Source organism: Gobio gobio (genome assembly GCF_949357685.1).
Source record: "Gobio gobio genome assembly, chromosome: 1".
Lineage (NCBI taxonomy): Eukaryota > Metazoa > Chordata > Actinopteri > Cypriniformes > Gobionidae > Gobio > Gobio gobio.
Genome location: NC_137097.1, coordinates 33205812 through 33218345, shown reverse-complemented (window position 1 = coordinate 33218345; position 12534 = coordinate 33205812). Strand labels below are relative to the sequence as shown.

General features: G+C 37.5%; 1 protein-coding gene and 1 gene segment (V, D, J or C); one reads left to right on the top strand and one right to left on the bottom strand.

Annotated features, from left to right (window-relative positions):
* Nucleotides 1-8209: 8209 nt before the first annotated feature.
* trem2 (triggering receptor expressed on myeloid cells 2) lies at nucleotides 8210-8681 on the bottom strand (the record flags this gene model as incomplete). Its single annotated transcript, XM_079808419.1, has 2 exons — nucleotides 8210-8520; nucleotides 8633-8681. The coding sequence occupies 2 exons, from the start codon at nucleotides 8679-8681 to the stop codon at nucleotides 8210-8212; spliced, it is 360 nt and encodes a 119-aa protein (XP_079664545.1).
* A 398-nt stretch (nucleotides 8682-9079) lies between these two features.
* Nucleotides 9080-10556, top strand: LOC307120974 (Ig lambda chain C region-like). The segment is given in 3 exons: nucleotides 9080-9084; nucleotides 9158-9192; nucleotides 10181-10556.
* Nucleotides 10557-12534: the final 1978 nt, after the last annotated feature.

The window sequence follows — 12534 nt, the reverse complement described above, 5'->3', positions numbered from 1 at the left end:
CAAATCAAGCGCTACAATTTAACAAAATAATCCTACGAATATAACACATTTTATACAGACATTTTAGATGTAATGGGATTAGATAATTCGTTAATAGATTACACTCTCGGCAAAACATTTGCAATTGTTTTGTAAATGTGTTTTTATACATGTTTGGGCTGAGTTTTCGTCGCATTTACACGATTTTAACCAGCAGGGGACAGCCGCGTGATGCGTTTCGAGGGCTTCGAATCTGAATCATTTTGCGAATCAATTGATTCAAAGTTTCGAAAAGCTGCGTTTCACTTCGCCACATACACCTGCTGGCGTGAAGGGCGCAGCACCTCGTGAACAAGTTAGTTGCTGTATCTGTATCCACATCACAACTTTTGAGGTATACTGTCGATACCATTAATATTGGAAATTAAAGTCCAGCATGCCATGTTCACTGCGTAGAGCTACTTTGCTTGAAAACAGTATTCATGATTAATAATCCATGGACAACGACGTACAGCAGATCTTGTTCTTGTTCTTATTCTTATTCAAATTTAATATACTATGTTGTATCTTATCTTACACATTTTGTTCCTAGATTGATTTTTATGTTATGCTGTACATTTTGCTAAGGGTTAATAGAAGTCCCAGTCTACTAATGTTCCTGGAATGATTGTCTTGCTAAGTCTCAGAGCACATTTGTCCTCTTGTTTTTATCTTTCACACTTGCCTGCTTTCAGAAAACTGGACAGGTTACTTAATTACTACTTTGAATAAGACTATTTAAATTATATTCACAACTATACACTGTTGTACACACGTTCATTTTTTTGGTGCAGAGCCTAACTGTAGGCTACATTTAAAATGAATAAATGAAATAAGACAAGCAAATAAGTTTTCGTTTTATTAAAACAAATTTAATCACACCTGCATGTTATACACAGTTCCCAAAGCAAATAGCATATAATGAGCAACTGAGCATCCTTGATTACATTGTAGTTTTAGGTTTTGTAAAATGTCTTGTTTTTTTATCACTTAAAGGTCCCATGGCATGAAATTTTCATTTTATGAGGTTTTTCAACATTAATATGAGTTCCCCTAGCCTGAATATTGTCCCCAAGTGGATAGAAATGTTGATCGGTGTAAACCCGAGTTCTGGCTGTCTCTCTCTGCCTTTGAGAAAATGACAGGCCAGACGAGCCAATCCTGAAGTCTCCTGGTTTGATGTCCAAGCAGGAACGGTTTCCTCCCTTTCCTCCGCCCAGAGAATCTGGCACGCCCATGCAAACGCTCGAGAGATCATTGCTTGTGAACGAGTGAATGCTGGCAGTTTCTCAGTGTTTGGATGTACAAATGAAAACAGAAGTCTTTTTTCAGTTCCTTCTGATCTGTGATCAGTGATTTCTGATGTGTAGCTAATTATTTATTATTCGTGCACACAATGCGGCTTCTCTCTCTCCAGACAGAACGGTGTTTTCGTGTTTTCTATCTTGTGAGTCAGTGTTTTTGTACGTCCTCGTCTCGTCTATCGGTTCTAAAATGTGCATACAGTTCTGCAGTTTCTGCTCAACATCAGCAGACTCACACACGCCGAAGCTCGGGCTGCACTGGCCGGTGGCCTTCAACATCCCCGACCCCCAGTACTGCATCTGGCCCACAGCGGAGGCACCAAACGCGGCGTGAGATTAAGCAGAAGGGGGGTAAGCGTGAGCGTATTCGGGCTATCCAGCCTAGCCCCACAATAAACTGGATTACATCCGATTACTGCTGTTGTGTCTTTGTTTGCGCTGTGTACTCGACGCGCGTCACTGACGCTTTTATTTTATTTTAAAAATAATGCTATTATCAACACTTTTAACTCGTTCATCTCGACAGCTGTAATGGTACTTTGCATGTGTTACAAAGTTGGTAAAAATGATAAAGACGGACTCGGTGTGACTGGGACTCGTGTTTATTCAGAACTCTCAGATACAAACACAATAAACTTGCGCTGACTGACAGCCCTCTCATAACTCAGTAGTTACTATAAATAACTTTGTTAGCAATCGCTGAGCTCCGTCTCTGGTACGTTAGTGATGTCCGGTTCGCGAACGATCTTTCTTTTGAACCAGTTCTTTTTAGTGAACCGAATCAGTTCACCAAATCGGACTGAATCGTTCTAAACGGTTCGCGTCTCCAGTCAGCGCTGATCCATAATTTACTAAAGTTACTAACTTTCTGACATGAGTGACAGCCCCTCCGACTAGAAATAGACGAATAACCTGAAGTATATGCTGTAACTACAACAGTTCAGACATGCTGAGAACTGATGTGAGGTGAACTTAGGTCCATCCGTCTCTCTGGCAGCAGCTCCTGCCTCGTAGACCTCGTTAAACCACGCCCCCTCCGCTCATTTAAAATGCAAAGATGTCAGCCAATCACAACAGTGGGCGTTTTTACTGAAGTCTCACAGCAGACACGCCTCTTGAAGCAGGGCATTCAGCCACAGGGCAAACAGCAGTATATAAAAAATGCCTTTTATTTCTAAATTATGACATTTTATGATGTAAAAGTCATACTAAGAATATAAGTACACCTCAGGAAACATTATAAAATAATAGAAAAATGCCATGCCATGGGACCTTTAAGGTTTTGTGGGAAAAAAGTGTTCTTGAAACTTAATAGGCCTATACTCCAATTAAATTTTCTATCTTGTATATGATTGAGATAGATTAACAAATAGCCTTAATGGGGGGTTGAGAGAAGAAAGCAGAGGTGCACAGATAGTCTAGTCATGCCGTTTGTCACAGAAACAATGCGAAAAATGTTAAAGATTAGGCAATATAATCCACTGGTTATGCTAGCATCTCCAGGGGCCTGTTTCAATAAGGGGGTTCAACCAACTCTGAGTTTAAACCTGAACTCTGAGTTGACTTACTCTGAGATGGGAAACTCTGAGTTTTGGGTTTCAGAACAGCTGAATTGTGTTGGTTCAATCAACTCTGAGTAGACTGACTTAACCACACACTATGAAAAGCCGCGATCAATGGAGCTCCGAAATTACGATTCACCATGGCGAGAGCACCCAACAAAAATATGTTTGCATACTTCTGAGTCAATATGTAAGTTTAATTCTTAATTATTTGAATTAAGTTTAATTTTCATGGTATCCAAAAGGCAAAAAAAGAATGTGGCAGCAGCTAAAAATGAAAAATAAAAATATAATCCAATCAGGTAAAGCTTTAAGCATAAAATGTTCATGGGTGTTGGTTTAATGACTTTACAAACTTTTGACATATTAAATAAATATCATTTTCCCACATAGACCCTGTTCACAGACTGTGATAATGTGTTTTAATGGTCATCAATATCGTAAATCCTGCAAAGTTTTTTGTATTTTTTATTTATTTACATTTATAACACTAATACTTTGTATTTTATTACTTTTGCATCAAATTACAAAAAAAACAAGTTACCGCTGCTGTGAGGGGATTTCTAATACAGTGTCTATGGGAGTAATGGTAAAAATAATAGCTTTTCTCTTTATCTTTATATCTTTCTCTCTTTTCACGTCCGTTATCAATCTCACTCTATTTTTTTCCCCTCTTTTTGAAAGTTGTGAAATCACTATTGTGGAGTTTTTCTTTTGCTATTTGAGCAAATGGGGACACAAAAATATATATTTAATGTATTCTCTCATTCACCGCTATAAAAGTTAACCCAGCTATGACGAATTCAGCTTCGGAAAACCCGAAATGTGAAAAGGGTCTATGCTCTTTCCACATACTGAAATGTTCTCTGATCCCACCTGTTACATTTATTAATCAGGGTAATGACATTAAACATTTGACTTCTACTCAGGCCAGCCAAACACCAGCCCAACTGACAGATGAAGAGGAGATGGAGGAAGAAAATTAACATCCAACAGGAAAAAGAATAAAGTATTTGTAGGAAATAAACATGACGATAAAAATTGTAAATAAATGTATTTAACAGCTGTGGTGGTGGTTATGGTATTTATCTCGTTCTACCATCTTCCATCACATACAGTAATCCGTTTTCAGAAAGTGTGGTGATGGGTATATGAGTGTCATCAATGTGCACAACCACTGGAAATCCTAAAGGAAATTCGAATTAGTAGGTTACTTCTAGAGGTTTATCAAGTGAATGTCCGGATCCTGTATAAAAGGATGCCATTTTTTGTCACTTTGACAGTGTCCTCATGATGAAAATATGAGCAATGAATGAATGTTCCTGCACTGCAAAAAATGCTTTTCTATGTATTTTTGTCAAGTGGCAGATAATTTAATTTGTTTTAAGTAAACTTCGCTTACATTAGATTTAGATCCAATTTATTTCTTGAAATATGACCAAAATACTCAGTAAGAAAAGCATTTGTGGCGTTTGAATGAATGAAGTATTTAAACACAGCTGGTGCTTTAAAAAGGGGAGGAGACTGAAAGAAACTCTGGGTTTACCCAAGCAAACCTGGGGCCTGTTTCAGAAAGGAGGTTCAACAAACTCTGAGTTTAAACCTGAACTCTGAGTTGACTTACTCTGAGATGGGAAACTCTGAGTTTTGGGTTTCAGAACAGCTGAATTGAGGTAGTTCAATCAACTCTGAGTAGACTGACTCTGAGTTAAGCTCATGCATTCCAACTATGAAAAGCCACGATCAACGGAGCTCCGAAATTACGATTCACCATGGCAACAGCACCCAACAAAAAGACGTTTGCATACTTCCGGGTCAATACACAAGTTTAATTCTTAATTATTTTAATTAAGTTTAATTTTCATGGTATCCAAAAGGCAAACAAAGAATGTGGCAGCAGCTAAAAAAAAAAAAAAAAAAAAAAAAAACATAATTCAATCAGGAAAAGCTTTAAGCATAAAATGTTCATGGGTGTTGGTTTAATGACTTTACAAACATTTGACATATTAAATAAATATCATTCAGTGTCCAATGTGCAGCAGCTTTTCCCACATAGACCCTTTTCACAGACTGTGATGACGTGTTTTAATGGTCATCAATATCGTAAATCCTGCAATGTTTTTTTTATTTATTTTTTATGTATGTACATTTATAACACTAATACATTGTATTATATTACTTTTGCATCAAATTACAAAAATCAAGTTACCGCTGCTGTGAGAGTGTTTCTAATACAGCGTCTATGGGAGTGATAGTTAAAATTAACATCTTTCTCTCTTTTCACTGCAGTTATCAATCTCACTTTAATTTTTCCATCTTTTTGAAAGTTGTGAAATCACTATTGTGGAGTTTTTCTTTTGCTATTTGAGCAAATGGAGACACAAAAATATATATTTAATGTATTCTCTCATTCACCGCTATAAGAGTTAACCCAACTATGACGACTTCAGCTTCGGAAACCCAGAAATGTGAAAAGGGTCTATGCTCTTTTCACATAATGAAATGTTCTCTGATCCCACCTGTTACATTTATTAATCAGGGTAATGACATTATTGACTTCTACTGAGGCCAGCCAAACTCCAGCACCACTGACAGATGAAAAGGAGATGGAGGAAGAATATTAACACCCAACAGGAAAAAGAATAAAGTATTTGTAGGAAATAAAGATGACTATAAAAATGTAAATAAATGTATTTAACAGCTGTGGTGGTGGTTATGCCATATATCTCGTACTACCATCTGGCAGCATCCTTCCATTCCATACAGTAATCCGTTTTCAGAAAGTGTGATGATGGGTATATGAGTGTCATAAATGTGTCCAACCACTGGAAATCCTAAAGGAAATTCTAATTATTAGGTTACTTCTAGAGGATTATCAAGTGAACGTCAGGATCTTGTATAAAACATGCCATTTTTGTCACTTTGACAGTGTCCTCGTGTGCTTTTCTTACTTTGTATTTTTGTCAAGTGGCAGAAAATTTAATTTGTTTTAAGTAAACTTTGCTTACTTTAGATTTAGATTAAATTTATATATTTTTTTATATTTATACTTGAAATATGACCAAAATACTCAGTAAGAAAAGCATTTGTGGCGTTTGAATGAATGAATAAAGTATTTAAACACTGCTGGTGCTTTAAAAAGGGGGAGGAGAACGAAAGAAACTCTGGGTTTACCAAAGAAAACCTGCCTCTGACCAGGTTAGGTTCACAGAGTAAGTGACCCTGGTAACTGACTCTGAGTATAAGTTACCTCTCTTTCAGAAACGGGCTTGGCTTACCCTGCTTTCTCGGGTTTGACATACCTCCCATTCTGAAACAGAAAACCCAGAGTTTCCCTTATTTCAGGGTTAACCTACTCAGAGTTTTCACTTAACCTCCTTTCTGAAACGGGCCCCTGCTCCTGACCAGGTTAGGTTCACAGAGTAAGTGACCCTGGTAACTGACTCTGAGTATAAGTTACCTCTCTTTCAGAAACGGGCTTAATTTACCCTGCTTTCCCGGGTTTGACATACCTCCCATTCTGAAACAGAAAACCCAGAGTTTCCATTATTTCAGGGTTAACCTACTCAGAGTTTTCACTTAACCTCCTTTCTGAAACGGGCCCCAGATGTAAGTCTTATGGTTAGTTTGACCTAATCTCTGCGCATCAACAATAATACAAAAAAGGTTCCCATTAAGTTAAAATTTTGATCTGACGAAGAGCTTCATTAACTTTAATAGCCACTAGGTGGCGAAATGAGTGGCGCTTACGTGCTTTATAATGTAAACTTTCGGCTGACTGCCTTCCCTGTTCAATTTATGGAAAAATTGTTGAAAGTTCCCCTGCCGATCGAAAGACTAACGCGACCAGGTACGCTCGTCATTACGTCACGTACGCATCTTGAGTTTCACTTTCAACATTCAACACTTTTCCACGGAAGGCGGACGGCCGAAAGTTTACTTGATAAAGTTTTTAATATGGATATTTTTCTTACACAAACGCATTGATTCGCTTCAGAAGGCCTTTATTAACACCCCAGAGCCGTGTGGAGCATGTTATTTGATGGACAGATGCACTTTTTATGGACTTCAAAAACCAAATTCCAATCCAATTCTAATGCTTGGATTAGCCTGGACTTTGTAATAAAACTCAGATTTTATTTGTCTGAAAGAAGAATGTCATATACACCTAGGATGACTGGGTGAACTATCCCTTTAAGAACTGAAATGTGTATTTATTTATTTTTCGCATTCATTATTTGTTTATTTATGTATTTCTGTTATTTCCAGAAGTCCATAAATGTTATGTTTTCTGGCACTGTGCACTTTGCAAGACAGGTTCATCTCAGTGGTCAGTTTTTGAAACAGACGTCACAATGTGTTGAATAAATACAAATACTGTGAACAAACACTTTTTTGCCTCTAAAATAAATAGAGTAGGCTATTGCAGAATCACTGTCATCGATATCACAATACCATCGATATGATGGACAAAATTGTATTGTAGTTGCGAATACACCAGAGTCCTATGCAGTTATTCTTGCCTCACTAAATTCTGCAAAGTGTCCTCCTTTTTGGTGTTATGGAAAGGCCACCCTATATGAAGTATACTCGCTCTAAAATCAAGGGAGCTAGGGTCTGGCCGTAAAAACTTCCCTCATCCACTTCACGAAGTGGAACGTTCTTCAAAATGGCTGCAGGGATTCCCCGAGGGGAAGTGCTTAGGGAAATTTGCAAGTGTCTAAAAGTGGAGTGGCACGCAGCCCTGATGGCGTGAGCACCTCGTCAGCAATTAAACAACACTATACAACAACAAAATAGTTGCTGTATGTACCCGCAACTATAGGCCTATACTGTCGAATCCATAACCACTGAAAATTATTTTGACTCACATGCCATGTTCACTGCGTAGAGCTACTTTGCTTGAAATCATTATTCATGATAAAGGTTATAATATCCTATAAAAGTATTTTAATGACAGTTACAAAGTGCATTGGTGCATCAGTATCTAGCATTGTTTAAATGCATATACACGGTGTGTGTGTGTGTGTGTGTGTGTGTGTGTGTGTGTGTGTGTGTGTGTGTGTGTGTGTGTGTGTGTGTGTGTGTGTGTGTGTGTGTGTGTGTGTGTGTGTGTGTGTGTGTGTGTGTGTGTGTGTGTGTGTGTGTGTGTGTGTGTGTGTGTGTGTGTGTGTGTGTGTGTGTGTGTGTGTGTGTGTGTGTGTGTGTGTGTGTGTGTGCTCAGAACTTTAAAAACTGGCTCTAATCATAGTGTAATATGTGTGTGTGTGTGTGTCTAAATCAGCAGTTCCTCTTTCACTGAAGGGGTTTTTGTACAGCTCTGTATCACTGTGTTAATGGCCATTCATTATGCTGCTGACAGTAATAATCTCCTGCATCTTCAGGCTGGACATTTCTAATATTGAGCATGAAGTTTGTTCCTGATCTCCCATCAGTGAATCTCTCAGAAACTCCAGACACTTTGCTACCAACACTAGAGAACAGGAGTTTGGGTGTTTGTCCAGGTTTCTGGTGATACCAGGCTAAACTGGATGTTAGACCAGTGCTGCTGGACCTGCAGTTGAGAGTGACGCTGCTTCCCACAGACACCAGATTCACGGATGGACTCTGAGTCAGAATGATCTCAGCAAAACAGCCTGCATCACAGCACCATCAGTCAGTGTTACAGTCAAACACACCATATGACAAGAATCTTACAACATTTGTAAAGCACTTCTAGAAGCTCTGAATATTCAACACTAATCTCACCTGGAAGAGAAAGCAGTAGAGAGCAGAGAATCAGAGCGTTTGCAGTCATCTTTGCTAAGAACGAGTGAGAACAGAGAGAGCTGCTGTTTATAGTCCTGACCGGTGGACAGTCCGTCTTAAACAAAGGGGTGGCGCACATATTCAAAGCTGCTTCCTTCCAACAGAAGGAAGAGGGGATTTTAAAGTAAAGTTATTACATTTATCCACTTATTGAGATTTTGTCTGTATCAGCTGATATTTCTCAATAGTTTCCAAGGATATGCTGATAATTTCTAATAAACATTCAGTAGTTGAGCGTCAGTGAATCAACTGGAGTTTAGATTGCAATGTTTAAACAAAGAACCATATATTACAAAAAAAAATTGCATTTACAAATGAAATGTGTAATTTTTTATTGAACTGTAATTGAGCACAATATCAAATCAAACTAAAGCTGTTGTTTTGGAGATGCAGTGAACAGTGCAGCTACTGAAGCGTTCAAGAGGTTTGTGTACATCTGTTCTATTAGTTTGTATCACTGTGAAGGACTTTCGGCGGCGGCACCAGACTGGATGTTGGCAGTAAGTAAATAATCAAACTATTGAATGTTTTACTTTGTCTTGTGGAACAAAAATATTCTATTTGATATTCTTACAGTGAATATAGTATAGGTTTATATGTGAGAGTCAAACTACAGACACATACTACAAAAGTCTTAACTACACAAAAGTTTTGAACATTTTCACCATTATTGTCCAGGAAAAGAGATATATTGGACAAATATTGACATGCTATTGGAGCATGAGAAGAATGTTTGTTGAAATGTGAAATACTACTTGTTAGTAAGTATATGTAAGTAAGTAAATAAATAAACAATTAAAAAAATAAATACCCATAAAAAACCTGTATTCAAAATGTATTGTAGGCTAAGATTTTCAACCTATTGAACAGAACAATTGTAAAACTCATTCATGCTGAAGATTGCTTTTTTAAACCAGTTAAGCAGGACTTCTTTACATCTTTATATGTAATTCCATAATTACTTCTATTGTCTTTGAAATATGGTTAAAGTTACTGCTGAATGTACTGACAAGCATTTTGTAAACTAAAAGATAATTTAATGTAACTTATTGAAATGTGCCCGCCATGTAAATATACTTGTGATGATGAAGCTGCAGTATAGTATATTTAAAATATATAACTTGTAATGTAATATTGAATAGCACAATAAAGTAAAAATTACACATATTAAACACATTAAATAAATGGCACTTCTTTAAAGCACAAAAAAAATATTATTAAAACATATTGATTTAAATTGGCACTTCAATGTAAATCTTTTAAATTGACATCATTACAAGGTGTGTTTTTTAAAAGCGTACTTAAGTGTGTAAGAAACAGTCATGAAAGTGCATTCGCTTTAAGTGCACTGAAGTTGCCTTTTATTATATTACATTCTCTGTTTAAACTGATGGTAGGGATGTTGTCTGTCACATTCATCTCTAATAAAATGTGTTAAGATGTTTGTTAAGAGAGTTGTCTGTTGTCCCGCTGCTCTTCTTCTCTCAGGCAACACTCCTCCTAAAGTGACCATCCTGCCCCCGTCCAGTGCAGAGATCTCCTCTCTGAACTCAGCGACACTGCTGTGTGTGGCCAGCGAGGGCTTGCCGTCAGACTGGAGCCTGAGCTGGAAGGTGGACGAGAGCAGCAGGTCTCAGGAGAGCAGCGCTGGGCTCCTGCAGAAGGACGCTCTGTACAGCTGGAGCAGCAGCCTGACTCTCTCTGAGCAGGAGTGGATGAAGAGCGTCTCAGTGAGCTGTGAGGCCACACGGAGCGGCCAGCCTGCAGTCACTGCACGACTGAGGAGAGATCAGTGTTCAGAGTAGATCCGCTCAGTCTCTCCTCTGGCTGAGGTCTCACTTCTGCTTCTCTGATCTCATTCACACAAGAGCATGCATGCTATGATTTTATGTTAGAACTGAAATTAAATAAACAATATTGTGCTTGTATTTGAGTCCTTTTGTATGATTTGAGGGGGGAAAAAACATTTATTGTTAAGGCATTTAATATAAAGTGGGTCCAAAATAGTTTTCGGTAATTGAAATACATTTAAAAAATAGTGGGGAGAACAGGTGATTTTACTTACAAAGTAGAGGTCTGTAATTTTTAACATAGGTACACTTTAACTGTAAGAGACGGAATCTAAAACAAAACCCAATGACTTTTAAATTATTAATGTGATTTTCTTGATTGTCGACCTGCAAAATCGGCAGTGTATCAAATACTTGTTCTCCCCACTGTATAAATATTAGCTGCTTACACATCCATAAGAAATGTTGTATTGGCTACTAACTGAAAGGTTTTTTGTTTGTTTTTTTTAAACATTACTAAAGCACCTTAAACTAAAATGAAATTTAATAAAACTGAAAATATTAAAATGAAAACTAATTCAAAATATTAACAAATATTATAGTCTAATACAATATAAATAATACTAAAGTATCCCTGATTTGCAATTGCAACCACTTTTTGGAAAAATAAAAGTTTGCAAACATTTAAGCCCATCGGCAACTATAGTTGCCGCAGTGTATAGTTGTCATTTTCCTTTTGTAAGTATTTTTCTAGATAGTATCCATGTTTTATATCTCAATCACACGCAAGAAAACAACCAAATAAAGGATTTCAAGAGGGAAAAAAGGTATTAACTTCCTTCCTGTCACATGAGACTGCCAACTTCCTACCCTCACTTCCAGGAAGCATAACGAAGGCAAACCCTCCCAAAGAAAGGTTATGTTCATGTTACTAATAAGTATTTTTTGTTGACATATAGTATATATCTATATTTTTTCGTCATTATATTAATTTATTTTCATTCAACTTTTTGATACACAATGCCCTGTTAGTTACTTTGTCCTGCACTATGTTCCACCACTTTAAGACAAATGTATTTGTTGTATTTTCATCTTTTTTTCAGCTTTTTTGAGTTTGCATCGAATGTTCTTCGACTTTTATACATAATACATTTGTTTGTGTAAAGATTGATCGGTTGAAAGCAGTTATTTTGAGTTAGATGGCAAATGTTCTCATCCTAGTCAAATTTGACATTGAAGGGGTGCATACAACATATTTGCCCACCGGCAACTATAGTTGCCGCACCTTCAAATACGATTTTCAAGAAAAAAAAACTAAAACTTGGGGAAAATAAATGCAGAACATGTTCACATAGGACACTATTAACATGACTATATGCATGAAACCATTCAGAAAAATTTGCCCACAAATGGGTTAACTTAAGAATGCTTTTTTGACCCACTTAAGTCAAACATAAGTACATCTTTATATGTAATTTCATTATTACTTCTGTTGCCTTTGAAGTTGTCAGAATGTCAAAATGTTTGGGGATAGGCGAATGTGTCTAGTTTTGTGGCGTGTGTGTGATCTATGAGCAGCTGCAGAGTCTCTCAACTGTATCAGTGCATTGTGACAGAGGTTTTTGTACGGCTCTTTATCAAGGTGTGACTATTGCACCAGTGTGGTCGCTCTGACACAAGTATTGTCCTGCGTCTTCAGGCTGGACTCCTCTGATGGTCAGAGTGAAGTCTGCTCCATGTCCACTTCCTGTGAATCTAGATGGAGCTCCAGTGAAACGATATGTGGCACGGTATATGAGTAGCTTAGGAGCTTCTCCAAATCTCCTGAAGTACCAAGAGATGTGGTCATTAAGATGCACTGGCCTGTTGGCTTTGCAGTTTATTCTCACTTCCTGTCCTGGTTGGGCTGTTGTTATAGACGGTGTCTGGGTGATGGTGACCTGTCCTCTGCACTCTAAAAGAGTCAGATATAGCATGAGATACCAAGCTATGATAGTTTATAGAATAAGATCTAGTCTGATTATACAAACCCTGAAAAAATACTGCAAGCAT